Raw genomic sequence first — 14,880 nt, 5'->3', positions numbered from 1 at the left:
ATTTGACATGACACAAGAAAACAACAAAATACAAATACATACATAAAGACATGCAAAGACAAGAGCAATGTCCACCACTCAGCCTACCCCTGGCTTATAACTCCTGATTAAGCCTCAATGTCGTCTGATGGACAAAGGACCTCTTCAGCTTGACCTTATTGTATGTAGGAACACTGTATCTCCTTCCTGAAGGCAGCAACCTACATTCTCCATACAAAGCATGGCTAGTGTTTGAAGTGATATTCCTTGCCAACCTTATCATACTGTTATCATTCGTAGATGTATAGTGGGTTAATGATCAACCGATCGATTGTGTTCCTGCTTGGATCAATGGAACTAACACATCTCTGCTGTCGGGCAGAAACCAGCTAACTCCAAAATGTTCATTTTTCAGGAAATGACAAAAACAAAACAAAAAGTGGAGTTAGGAGGTTTTCATCATTGATAAGAGCAGCTGAATGGACCTCCAAGCTCCCAATGAGGTTGGATGTCAAAAGGGGGCGGAGCCTGGAGTCAGCAAAACCAGCTAACTCTCACCCCCCTTTGCTGGAGTTAGCTGGTTTAGCAGAAAGTTTGAGGATCCAATGGAGTTAGCTGCTTTTGTCAGAAGCGCTTTTTAATACTTTTCATTGGTTCAATATTTTTTTAATCAACACACAGACGTAAAGGATCAATAGCACTGATTTATGGGGGGAAAAATGCAAAAGCGGAAAAATGGAGTTCGCTGGTTTTGCCCGACAGCAACGATAGTATAAATAGTTCCTATTTATCGGTATCACAATGAAAACTATTTTTTCAAGGTTTTATAGGAAAAACATGTAATTGTTGCACATAAAATATTTTACCATTAATGTTATATTATCATTCAAATCGTAGTGTTTTGCCAATTATTTGGGGGTCCCAATTCCTCCACGGCTAGCTAGTGGCCCCTGGCCCACAGGTTTGTAAATGGCTGTTGTAGATAAATATATGGCAATGAAATGATTTGTTGAAATCCATTAGTGTTCCTTCAGACCGTGACTCCATGTGCACGTCCTCCCTCACATCTAAAGAACCCTATGTAAGCATCTAGACGTCTGCCCGTTCAACTTTAGTGTTAACCCATTAAGACCGGGAACGCATCTGTGTGTCATTTTTAGATTCCTTTGGTTAGTCAAAAATAGCAGCTATACAAGCTCATAGCGCGGCACAGAGTGCCGTGCACTCGGTGCAAAGAATAGCAGATCTACAAGCTCATAAGCTTGTAGATATGCTATTTTTTTTTTTATCGTGAAAATGTGTGCAAATCTTTGAATCTTTTTTAAAGCGGACATTTGTAACTCAAACTTATTGCTTCTGGGGATTCTAAATCCTAAAATATATTTTTTTTTTAAACTTATAAATTATATGTATTGGGCCACGGACCCCCATCTGAAAATAGCAACAGGTCTTAATGGGTTAAGAAAGCAAAAGCAAGGCCAACTCACCCATGTTTTGTTATAGCTTGTGAAAACATTTTTCGGGTAAATATTAAGTTTCAATGTTTGGTATGTCAATATAAATACATTAAAACGTGCTACAAATGGGAATAGGTTTCCCTCTCATCTTTGCAAAACAAATCTCGAATTATGATCTGTTTTCATATCCAAGTCTTAATCACCATGAGCTCACATGTCACAGACCTTCATAATTGACTTGGCCATGGAGCCCTTTTTAATGATTCTGTCCTAGTGACCCTGATTTAATCTCTGTCGGGGCAGAAACCTTGTATCTCCGTATTCCATAATGTTTATGTTTGTTTGTTTTTTTCACCCCGTAATTATACAAGCTCACAACACATTGCATCACTCACAATCACAATAGAGACACCAGGTTGAAAGTGATTAAGTCTGTGCGTGGGTTTTGTAGATATATAACCGACGTTCTGAAAAGTAACGATTTTGGACATAAAAGGTTTCTTCCAGTGACGAAATAAGAAGAAAAGAGGTGTGGGTTTAAATTCAATTGTCTAAATCATTGGTTCTCAAAGTGGGGTCCGGGGACCCCCATGGGTCCTTGAGGGGGTTCCAGGGGGTCCCCAGCTAAATGATAGATTAGGAACCAAATGGACCCTTATGGGTCTGTAACTCCGAGAGTGTACAAATGGAACCAAATGGACCCTAACGGGTCCATTTGGTTCCATTTGTACACTCTCAGAGTTACATTAACATTGATTTTACAATATGAATTGGGGTCCCAGAGATAGGAATGCCATTAAATGGGGGTCCGTAGCCCTAATGCATGTCAAACTGGGGGTCCTTGAAATTAAAATGGTTGAGAATCACTGCTAGAGAGCCGTAAAAATCTTCTCTTATGGGGGTCCCTGGCATATCTTTTGAAATGGGGGTCCGTGGGCTAATAAGTATCAATTTGGGGGTCCTTGACATGAAAAAGTTTGAGAACCACTGGTCTAAATGTCACAATTGTACACGAGAAATAGATTCATAGTGGTGACGTTTAAACATTATTATTATTATAGTCACTCATACAGTTGTTGTTGTGGTAATAGTTTCAAGTTCACTGAATTGTAGTGAAATTAAATTACTTCTCAATTGGCTCGGGGCCCCCTCGAGGATTTCCGGGGGTCCACACAGGGCCCCGCTTTGAAGCCTACTGGGTTATAATCCCCCCGTTCCCCCTTTCATACGCTGCCACCTATCTAGCCCGCTGTTGCTCTATTACAGGATGCTCTTAACCCATTGAGACCTGAAGCCGATTCTACATGTCTCCTAAATCTCAACAGTTTTCTGAAAAATGTATGTTTCTATATCAGTGGTGCTCAATCTTTTTCATGTCTAGGACCCCCAAAATTATATGTATTTGGCCGCGGACCCCCATTAAAATATTTTGTTCCAGGGACCCCCCAGAAGCAAAGACTTGAGTTAAAAATGTTCGCTTTAAAAATATATATATTCAAAGATTTACACTCATTTTCACGATTTTTCAAAAAATAGCAGATCTACAAGCTCGTAGCGCGGCACTCGGTGCCGCGCTATGAGCTTGTATATCTGCTATTTTTGAATAGCCCAAAGTGTCAAATAATGCTTTTTAGCTCAAATCTAAAAATGACACAGTTCCAGGTCTCAATGGGTTAACAGGGATTATGCTTAGATAAGCTTCTCTCCAAGGACATTACACTTGTAATGAAAAAGGGCTATGCATGCGTTCATGAAGATAGGATAGCTTATGCTTATGGCTTTTGGCTACGCGAGTGGTTGACACTGTCGTCTTTCTGTGCTTGTCTTGTGGATTCGGCTGGGGGGGGGGCGTTACATATCGTTGCTGTCGGGCAGAAACCTCATATCTCCATAATATTCAAACTTTTTGTGTATTTCCGTAAAGGAACGCCCTACTCGATCACACTACAGTGTCACACAAAAGTAGCAGATCTGCAATTTTGAGCTTGTAGATCTGCTACTTTTGCTATTTTTTAATTTGAATCCTGAAAAACAGTTTTGGACGTATGAGATTTCCACCCGACAGAGACAGTGTTTTAGTATGTACAGTACGTAAGTAGCTGACATTGGGGGGACAGAGAAGAGAGGAGAGCCTTCCCAGGGTATTGGATTAGTAACGCCACAGAAATGAAGGCCCCATGTGGGACACTTGCGAGCAGTGATGAACGTAATGCCACTGCTCTAAGTGCTCTGAAACAGTGGTTCTCAAACTTTTTCATGTCAAGGACCCCCTAATTGACACTTATTACCCCGTGGACCCCCATTTGAAAAGATAAGCCAGGGACCCCAATAAGAGAAGGTTTTTACGGCTCTCTAGCAGTGATTTTCAACCATTTTAATTTCAAGGACCCCCAGTAACGGGTCCATTTGGTTCCATTTGTACACTCTCAGAGTTACAGACCCATAAGGGTCCATTTGGTTCCTGTCCATCATCTAGCTGGGGACCCCCTGGAACCCCCTCAAGTACCCCTGGGAGTCCCCGGACCCCACTTTGAGAACCAATGCTCTGAAAGACAAAACAAAACTGTGATCTCTGGTTCTCGTTTGGGACTTTCACTTGCTATTTCGTATCAGTGTCCAAGGATGTAAAGTCGGACATTTTAGGTCTGTTTCTTTCTCCCATTCTCCTAAAGGAGAGAGGTAAGTGCAACGATGTCTGAATTACAATAAAGATGGCTATGCGTCTAGTGTCCATCTGCTCCAAATAACTTTACTGACATACACAGGGTCTACCTTTCTCGATGGAAAGAGTAGGGAGACTGCCTCCAACCACTGTTAGTTATATTATATTGACAAACTCTAACATACAGACTGGTTAGAATAATGTTTTTATTCATTAAAATAAGTCCCAATTTGCAGCTGTAAGTACTTGTATAGTCACATAACCTGTTGTGTTGTGTTGTGTTGTGTGTCTCTAGCTGACTGCCATTCCCTTAGATGCTGTTAAACTGATGAATATAGATAATCCTTTGTATTGATGTTGTATTTCAGACCAGGTAGAATACACAGTTTTGGTGAATTCGCCTACGTTGAAAAGTAGAATGAAGATTTAAAGTAGCATTAAAAAGTTCTAATCTTGCCAGCATGCAAGAGTAGTTGCATGTTTGTTTTCTTTGTTTGTTTTGTTTTTTTGGGGGGGGCTTTTTATGCCTATATTATTAACAGGACAGTAGGCTGACAGGAAATGGGGAGAGAGAGATGGCGAGTGACATGCAGCAAAGGCCGTCGGGATCGGGACTCGAACCCGTGACGCACTGTCAGCCTAGGTGCCTGGAACGCTACTCCAGCCGCCCGGGCCAGAGTAGTTGTATGTTTAAGCTCTTTGTTAATGGCAGTGGCTCAGGAGGTAGAGCGGCCGCTTGGGAAACAGAAGGTTCCTGGGTTCGATCCCCGGCCTCCCCCTGGGTTGAAGTGTCAAAGTGTCCTTGAGCAAGACACTGAACCCTTAAAACTGCTCCCGATGAGCAGCTTGGTGCCTTGCATGGTTTCGTCTGCCATCGGTGTGTGCATGCAATGCACATTGTAAAGCATTGGTTCTCAAAGTGGGGTCTGGGGACCCCCAGGGGTACTTGAGGGGGTTCCAGGGGGTCCCCAGCTAAATGATGTACAGGAACCTTATGTGTCTGTAACTCTGAGAGTGTACAAATGGAACCAAATGGACCCTAACGGGAGAGTGTACAAAACACTCTCAGAGTTAAATTAACATTGATTTTACAATATAAATTGGGGTCCCAGCGGTATAAATGCCATTAAATGGGGGTCCGTAGCCCAATGCATGTCAAACTGGGAGTCCTTGAAATTAAAATGGTTGAGAATCACTGCTAGAGAGCCGTAAAAACCTTCTCTTATTGGGGGTCCCTGGGTTATCTTTTCAAATGGGGGTCCGCGGGGTAATAAGTGTAAATTTGGGGGTCCTTGACATGAAAGAGTTTGAGAACCACTGTTGTGAAGCACTTTGGATAAAAGCGCTGTATGAATGCACCATTTGCCATTTCAACCCATGGATGTGAAGAAATGAAACCTGGCAGGCTTCTCTGCTACAATATCTTTGGCCAACATCAAACATTTAGTTTCTCGACCTGGGTCTAATGGCATTGCAGCAACTACTTCTCTGTCCTGAGGAATGGGCCTATAGCGTGCTACTGTACTGTATTAGGGTTTAGTTGTACTAAAACAGTAGTTTTCAACCGGTGGTCCGGGGACCAGGGGGTCCCCAGCGAAATTATTTTTAATCATGTTTAACCACTTAGCTTTGGCTATTCAAAAATAGCTGATCTACAAGCTCATAGCGCGGCACCGAGTGCCGCGCTATGAGCTTGTAGATCAGCTATTTTTGAAAAAACCTTGAAAAAGTGTGCATATCTTTGAATATTTATATTTTTTAAAGCGAAAATTAACTGATATCTTTGCTTCTGGGGGTCCCTGGCACAAAACATTTTCAAATGGGGGTCCGCAGCCAAATGTATATCAATTTAGGGGTCCTTGGCATGAAAAAGGTTGAAAACCACTATAATAAAACATGAACCCTAACATCCCTATTCTGGGCATGACATGAAAGGTGATAGCTTTGGCCAAAATAGGCAAACATTCAGCGAAAATAGCAGATCTACAAGCTCACAACAAGTCTGAGATTTGCTTTTGAGGGGAAAAAAAGGAGGGAGCCAAGTATAAACCCCTGGCTGACTCCGCTCAATGAAGTATATAGGGTTTAAGTGGTTAAAATTCACAAGTATAATTTGACAAAGCTAACACGTGTCCTCGCTGTAACCCTCTTAAAGGACTGTGAATGTTCCTCGACCCGGTGGCTGACGATATTGCGGCACCCACATCACTTTCTGTGTGTGTTTAAGAATAGGACTAGCATGCTACTATATGGGTAAGAAAAAATAAAAGCCAGGTCGCCCCAGCAGCACTGTGAACTGAAGGGAGCGCTTGTTTCCTGGGAAAGGGAGCCGTGGCCAAGTCCAGATGCCGAGGCCCTCCCATGGGACCGTGTGCCGAGTCCAGACTGGAAGGGGAGGAAGTGCAGTGTGAGAGCCGGCGAGGCTGGGGCCTGGATCGCTGTCAGTTAGCCTTGCACTGCCGCGGGATGGGAGACTTAAATCAGCTCCTTCTCCGAGGGCCCAAGCCACATGTGGTATTCATTTACAACGAGCTTGTGAAGAATGAGAACGGGAGAGTGTGTGTGTGTGTGTGTGTGTGTGTGTGTGTTGGGGGGGGGGGGGGGGGGGGGCGTAGGGAAACAGCTTCATGACACGTCAGAATGACAAAGAGAGGATTACTCAGATGTACATGCTAACAAAACACTCCTCATTCTGTGTGTGTGTGTGTGTGTGTGTGTGTGTGTGTGTGTGTGTGTGTGTGTGTGTGTGTGTGTGTGTGTGTGTGTGTGTGTGTGAGTGTGAGAGAGAGAACTTCAAAGACAAGAGCCCGGGCCGTTCCGGTGTCATGTCAAGGCGGTACTAGGCTCTGCGGTGAGAACTTGCGTAATGGCCATATAACTTCACATGGTTCCCGGGGAACTGTGAGAATCGACAGTGAATCAAAGTCGACGCTGGGGCTTCAGCCGTCGCATTCTGGAGCGAAAACCGCCGCTAAAGATGTTTGGGTCCTGGCTCAAACCTCAATGCTAGGCTTGGTTGGTTTTTGCGGATTCAACCCAGGCACACGTGGGTGTTACGGTTGTAAATGAATACCGGGTTATGTGATATGGCTTATAGCTTCTGATGAGAGTTCGGTTCCCACGTCTGTCAGGTCATGCCGTGTGATCACATAATGGCATTCAAGATTACCAAGTCTATCCAAAAACCCTGAGCCGTGCAACTTATGATCCACTTTCAACCTGGCAGCCCTACTTTGTTCACGACATTACTGTATAGGCCCAAAAAAGATGATCTAAAAGCTCACAATGAGTGGCGATGCGCCATTGTACGATGAAGTATAAAATCCGCCTTAAGTGGTTATGATCCATGAGAAACAAAAACATCAACATAATATTAAAACAACCCCGTCCATTCACGTTGAAAGAGCAGACAGGACCTTGCATTGTGCTGTACATCTCTATGGGCCGTGTGAAACCCAGTGTGGAATTCCTCTCTTCTCATGACGGAGAGCCCCCCACCCCACCCCATCCCGCGTCTCTCTCTCTCTCCCACCCACCCATTGCCCACCCTGCCTCTCACCCCGTTTCTCTCGCGCTCTCTCATTTCTCTAAGAGACCTCCAGAGTCGACCAGCCATTACAGAGTCATCATCTACAAAGAATCTGCATGCTAAGTACAAGCTCGAGCAGCCCCAAATCTCACTGGTTGGATTTATAATCCATTTTGCCCTGGAAAATGTTTTGAGGACCCTAACCTACATACCGGGCATAGCATAATACATCTTACACTGTCTTTGTTTGTCTGCTTGTAAGATGTATTGTTACAAGTTCTGCAGTGTCCTGCTGCACTTGCATGTGAGTCCTATGTGGCTATTTTACTTTTGTCATTGTAACGTTCGGTTCTTGTATGTGCCTCACCTTTGGTGATGAATTGTATCTGCTTCTGGCTAAGTCAACACAGGCTTAATAGCAGACATTGTGCACACGCTGTGCCAATGTGATCCATATTGCAGAGCGTCTGCTAATTGCCTAAATTGCACCCGTGATCAAGAGACATTGCATTTTTTTGTTTTGTTTATGTGAATTAATTTAGGTTTCCTTTTTTCCTCCCTGGAAAAAAATGTGCTGCTACCTGTAGTTATTGATTATTAAGCCAAGATGTATTCTTGGTTTCGTGCTTGTGTCTCGCACCAAATATACAAGCTCACAACGCGCCGTACTGCGACGCGTTGTGAGCTTGTAGATCCGCTATTCCCGGTGCGCGACACCAACACGCAACCAAGTATAAATCACCCTCAGACTCAAACAGCAGTGCTGGTGAAAGCTGCCAACGGCACACATAAAACAGGCTAACAAGATAATCATTTGAAGCGAAAAGGGCCGTTTGTCTTTGATGCCTCCATCTTTTGCGAGGTCTTTCTCCAGTAGCAGCACGGTGATAAAAGTGTGTGTGAGCATCAGTAACCAAAATGGTTTTCTTGTGGGCGAGATGGTGCCTCCCTCCGTGCTAAACACAACAGTCTTTATAGTAAAGAAGAGCTTATTAAATGGAGGTAGTCATGGTGCTGGCCTGGCCATTCACTCCTCTGTCGACACAGCATTTCCTGCTGTCTCGGGTTCTTTCCACTCTCTCTCTCTCTCTCTCTCTCTCTCTCTCTCTCTCTCTCTCTCTCTCTCTCTCTCTCTGTACAATTGTCAGGGGAATAGCTCTGCCTTGAGGAGGACACTCACTCTTTCCCCCAAAACAGCCTTGCGCCAAGTCTCCCTTGTTCAACTGCAGAGGGAGTAGCCTTCACCACCAAACATTCTGGAGGTTGAATGGCTTGAAAATCCACTGCGATAGAGCTTTGCCCTCTAGTGGCGTGTGTGCGCTATTGCGTCGCCTTTGGTCATGATTGGCACAGCGTTGACCACTCACTCAGGTGCAGCTCTCTGGGTAGGCACTTTGCAGCGATGGGAAATAGTGGCGATGGTGCCTAAGGACTGTATTTCACTATCCAAAGCATTCAAACTGGCCTAGGACTGAATCCCATTAGAGTCAGCCGAAATGAACCTCAAATAGAAAGTGTGCCACTGACACTCAGGTAGGGCTGCAACTATCGATTATTTTCGTGGGAATTATTCAATTGATTACTTGTACGATTAATTGAATAATCGAGAAGCATGCCTTCTTTGATATATCGTCTCTGTCGGGTGGAAACCTGTCCAAAACTGTTACTTTTCAGGATTCAAATGCAAAAGTAGCAGATCTACAAGCTTGAAACGCTTGCAGATCTGCAATGAAGATCTTTTATTAAGGTCGATTATTGTTATTAGTTGGATGAACTGTCGCACGCCTTTCACTCAACCCACGTTGTGTCTTTTCTTCAGGGTATTCCTCCAGGTCCACGGCTGCCCACCAACGGCAACATAGTGGGCGTGTCCAACCAGTCCAACCAGTCCCAGCAGCAGCGACCCCCAGCACCAGGCAGCCAGCAGCAGAAAGGCCTGCAGACCAAACCCCAGCCTGTCCAGAGGCAGCTGAACCAGCAGCACCACACCATTAACAATTCAGTGAGTAGCATGTTCATAATATCCAAGACGAGAGCTTTTTAGTCTGAATACGGAATCTAGCTCTGGTCCAGAGCGTTGGCGAGTTCTCTCTCTAACTCTCTGCTACGTAGACGGAGGTTTTCCATGTCTATCGATGTCTAAACTGTAGTAAAGAATAAAGTATATCATTTTACTACTTTAAAAAAAAAGGCAGCCTTTTCTCTGCGGTGGGAAGCCTCTCAGAACCCCACCTTTTGTGTCAAATTCACTTTTTTTTGGCCAGAAAATAAAATACTATATGTCCACCAGGACATAGATATAAGATATAATTGAATAATCGAGAAGCTTTTTTTTTTTCTTTCTTTAAAACATTTTTACATATTATCAACACCTCTAATCCGAATCCTCTACATTGCCTTTGCATTCCAGGAAAAAGACAACACACAAGAACAGTTCAACCGTCATCTCACGCGGCCACCACCCGATTACAAGCAAACCAGAGGCATTGTGGGAGTTCAGCAGGGAAACGCCTTTGCAGGTACTGCCTCCTGTATGTGTGATGATGCTGATAAAACCATTGAAATACGGGGGCGCTTGGGTGGTGCAGGGGTTAAGTACCTGTCCGCCACCGCGGCGAGTCTAGCGGTTCGAATCCACTGCGGTGCCCCCGGCTTGGCTGACCATCTATGTCAGTGGTTCTTTTTTCATTTCAAGGAGCGTGTACAAATAGTAAAATATATATATATTTCCACACTCTCAGAGTTACACAGTGGTGCAGTACATTTACTAGAGTACAAATGCGTCGCGATGCAATGTATTGTGAGCTTGTAGATCTGCTATTTTCAAAAGATTTTTATACATTTGAAAACTTGTGAAATGGGACATTCCACATAATGAGTACTTTCTCCTTTTGTACTTAAAGTATATTTTGATACCAATACTTTTGTACTTTTATTCAAGTCATTTTGAATTCCGAACTTTTACTTGTAACAGAGTATTTCTACTTTGCAGTATTCACATGTGAGTACTTTTTCCACCACTGGAGTTACAGGCCTGTAAGGGTCAATTGTTTCAAATGTGGGTCTGTTCACAATGTACTCAATTATAATCTTTTTTTTTTGGGTTTGCTTTCAGGTCTAAATGCCTCCCAGACACTGAACAACGGTCCTCAGAATGACCTACAGTCCATGTCCTGTCACCTTCCTAATGGCGTCGGGGCAAAGATGACCTCTATATCCACTGACAGGAGGTTTGGCATGGGGACTGACTGCCATCCAGCCTCCTGTATCGGCCAGTTCCCGCAGCACAACAACCAAAATAGAATCGGGCTGAACCAAAACAAGCCCCGATTCTCCGGCACTAACATCCAGGCCAACTCGTTTGGGATGAACAATGCGGCCGGCGCAGCACCACCGCAGCATCCCAGAGAACAGCAGTCAGCAGGAGCACCCGCGCAGCAGGCTCTGGGAGGCCTGATGTCCAACGCAAACGCAGGGTGGGCATCGGGTAACAAGCAAGGGGCCGCCGGGATGGGGATCAGGAGGCTACCCAACCCGCACCTGTCTCAGGGCCCTCAGCTGGACTTACCAAACCATCCCTACCAGCAGCAGAGGCACATGGCTCCTCCGAACCAGGTGGCACCGGGCATGGGAATGCTCCCTCTCAACCCGGCCGTCAGAGGCACGGTCCCCAGACCCGGCCAGTCTATGATGAGCTCCGTACCAGCGGCGGGCGGCCTGAACCAAGCCTCGCCCGAGCAGAGGGTACCCGGGGCGGGGAACTTCTCCGTGGCGCCCGGCCCCAACCTCGGCGGCGGCGGCTACCAGAGTAACCGGGCCAACCGCTTGACCTTTGACTTTCTCCCAGACGGAGATAACACGGTTCCCGGGATCAACACGGACTCTGACTTTATTGACTCCCTGCTGAAATCTGGCTCTGGGAACGATGACTGGATGAAAGACATCAATCTGGATGAGATTCTAGGCAGTCACTCCTGAATTGGAGTCTCGGATAGCGCCAGGCGAGATTGTCCAAATTCATTTGATCGGTCCTGAGATTTGTATTATTCCGACGTTTTGTCAGTCTCGGTCAACCACCCCCAATATATATATCCACTGGAAGCTCCATGTTTCGTGGTCCTACTTCTCCATACTATACATGTATCCTCAATGACTTTACTTTATTTTTTCATTCTGGAGGTACAGCACATATTCATGAACACGGCATACAAAAACAATACATTAGTAATACAGTAGTGTTGAAGATGCAATGAAAATATGTCAGAGTTGCAAAGAATGCACATTTTCATCCGTAGTCCCAACATGTAGCAATAACACTAGATATTACAGAAAGGAACAGGTACATGTCCCTGACATGTAACAATCAAACAAGAAACCAAAAACAATATAAAAGTACTGATATATAAATAAAACCCATCTCGGTGTCTGCATGAAAACTGAAATAACAGTTGCATTTGATAAATAAAAGAGATTTCTAAAGTGCTAAATAGCATTTAGTCTATGTGCAAAACTGTTTAACCCATTGAGACCTGAAGCCGATTCTACATGTCTCCTAAATCTCAACAGTATTCTCAAAAATGTATGTTTCTATATCAGTGGTGCTCAAACTTTTTCATGTCAAGGACCCCCAAAATTATATGGATTTGGCCGCGGACCCCCATCAAAATATGTTGTTCCAGGGACCCCCAGAAGCAAAGATTTGAGTTAAAAATGTTCGCTTTAGAAATATATATATTCAAAGATTCGCGCACATTTTCACGATTTTTCAAAAATAGCAGATCTACAAGCTCGTAGCGCGGCACTCGGTGCCGCGCTATGAGCTTGTATATCTGCTATTTTTGAATAGCCCAAAGTGTAAAATAATGCTTTTTTAGCTCAAATCTAAAAACGACACAGTTCCAGGTCTTAAAGGGTTAAGAGTGGTCCCAGGTTTGATTTTGCAGCAGCCAATAGGGTAGTGGCGCTGTGGCAGCGGTTGAAAGCCGGTATTAACAATTTGAGGGAAATAAATAAACTACAGTGGCATTCAAACGCCTCTTTATTAGGCATGTAACGATTTATCGTAAATCGATTTAAATCGATTCAAACTGGTGACGATTTAAATCGATTTAATAAAAAATGAATCTCGATGCAAAAAAAATAGCCATAAGATTAACACGCTAATTAACACGCGTTGAAAGGATAAAGATACCAAGGATTCGACAGTGATGTCACTGTTATGCAACACGGAGGTAGTTATAAGCTTCGAAGCTGGTTATAAAGATACCAAGGATTCGTCAGTGATGTCACTGACATGTGGAAAGACATGTGCAAAAGAAAATACAGGATCTTTGTAAGAGTTTTCAGTCATTTGGTAGAATTGCTACTGTATTGAAAAGAGGATAAGTGAAAACACAGTATTGTAAAAATGTGTGTGAGAGAAATCATTTTTAAAAAGAATCGGTCATTTATCTGGAAAATAATTTTGTGTTTAAAAATTCTTGAAAAAACCTATGGTGAACCTAATATTGTGATTCGAATCGTATCGTGTGTTGAGTGAATCTTTACATGCCTACTCTTTATTGAACAGTACAGAATATTACAGAACACAAGCGGTCCCATTCAACGGGTAACATCTGTGGCTTGAAGTTAAGCACTTCTTATTTTGAAATTTAAAAAATCCTCGTTTAAAATCCTCTTAACAGACCTTGTATTGAACTGTACTTCCCTGTGCTTGTCTTTGCAAACTGTTAATAAAGTATTCAATCAATCAAGTAGGACTGTGAAACACTGAGCTTCCAATGGATATTGGTGGTTGACCGAGATTGACAGAAACAATATAAATGTCATTTAAAAAGAATCTGTAAGTCTCATTCAAGGCTAGAGTCTCAGACTTACGGTAATGGTAAAAACTGTGCCGCCGTTTCGCCATTCACCAGAACTCCTGGCCATGAGTACGGATAGAAATATGGCGCAAGGGATTACATTTGTAAAAATGATGTTAAAAATGGAATTTTATAAACTCAATATAGTATTTGTTATCAAATTATCCTGTATTGTTTTGCGTATTCTTGTGAAAATAATTTTATGTTCTATCCTTAGTACTCGGTCCATTTGATTCAAGTTTATTGACTAAAATGCTTTTGTTTGTATTTTTTTGTAAACTATTTGTCATGCCCATGTTGTAGTGTGGTCATATAGGATACAATACCAAATGCACACTGTGAAGAAAAAAATAACGTATTGTTTCAAAGCTCATCTTGGTATCTCAAGTTATGTTTCTGAATCTACGTACATCCAATTATTATCATGTTAAGGCATTTACAGACAGATTTGTCTTTTATAGTACAACTACAAATGCTTTTCCTGCTTATTCCTTCAACTTTTCATAATTACGTGGATGTTTTTTAACACCAATGTCCAAACATGTAACCATTTAATTTTTCATGTAATATTTAATAATCTATTGAGAAAGTAAGGAGACATTATAATTCATGTAATTAATAAAAATTGAGTTGAATGGATTGACATGTTTTGGGGTTTTGTTAGCTAGTAACTGCTGATATTAAACCAAAACAACACAAAAGCAAATCATTTACCAAGTTTTAGCTCTCTTTAAAACACCTCCATAGGACTAAGGATCATGGTCAGTATTGTCAGTATCATTTAGTCTCCTGGCAGTATGGCAGTATCATGGTCAGTATCATCAGGGGTGCACATAACTGGTGCGCAGGTGCGCATGCGCACCCAAAATAAAAAATGCGCACCACATCAGGCGACGCGAGGCGCTTTTGCGCACCAACAGCTGGGACAGGAATTTCCAAGCTTTTATTTTTTAGCAAAACTAAAAACTAAAAGCCTGGAGATCGAGGCTAGGAATTTACTTCCTGAAGCCACACTCACAAATCACTCTAAAGCACCCGTCGGCCCCATGTACAGCCATTAGGCACAGGGGTAGAGATATGACTCGCGTCGCCTCGCATCGCCTCGCATTGCCTCGCAGCTTGCACGCAGCCAGCAGCGGCTGTTAGAGGCACTCGTCACCGATGATGAACGCACCGTAATGGTGCAAAATATGCCGTGAACGTCCCAATCTGGCGGATAAAATCAGCGCAGCAGCACAGGGTACCAACCTTGGGGGCTTTATGCAACAGCGTGAGAAAAAAAAAACGGCTAAAATCGGCGGAATTTAGAAGCAGAGCGTCCTTTTTTTCTCGACCCCCCCCCCGTTGACAAAACTGTCCGGTGGGCACCGTGCTGAACCCCCCCCCCCC

At 43.5% G+C, this 14,880-nt stretch overlaps 1 protein-coding gene across 1 annotated transcript in view; it reads left to right on the top strand.

Moving 5' to 3' along the window:
* Window positions 1–14,128, top strand: part of maml2 (mastermind like transcriptional coactivator 2) — a 93,369-nt gene extending 79,241 nt beyond the window's left edge. The window contains exons 4-7 of the mRNA XM_084064388.1: window positions 9,447–9,629; window positions 10,038–10,146; window positions 10,743–12,139; window positions 12,539–14,128. Of these exons, the coding sequence (XP_083920514.1) occupies window positions 9,447–9,629; window positions 10,038–10,146; window positions 10,743–11,605 (1,155 nt within the window). The 3' untranslated portion in view covers window positions 11,606–12,139; window positions 12,539–14,128. The remainder of the gene's footprint in view (window positions 1–9,446; window positions 9,630–10,037; window positions 10,147–10,742; window positions 12,140–12,538) is intronic.
* Window positions 14,129–14,880: the final 752 nt, after the last annotated feature.

The sequence above is a fragment of the Gymnoscopelus microlampas genome (assembly GCF_963454915.1).
Source record: "Gymnoscopelus microlampas genome assembly, chromosome: 8".
NCBI lineage: Eukaryota > Metazoa > Chordata > Actinopteri > Myctophiformes > Myctophidae > Gymnoscopelus > Gymnoscopelus microlampas.
The sequence above is the reverse complement of the archived record's forward strand: the minus strand, read 5'-3'. Positions and strand labels throughout refer to the sequence as shown.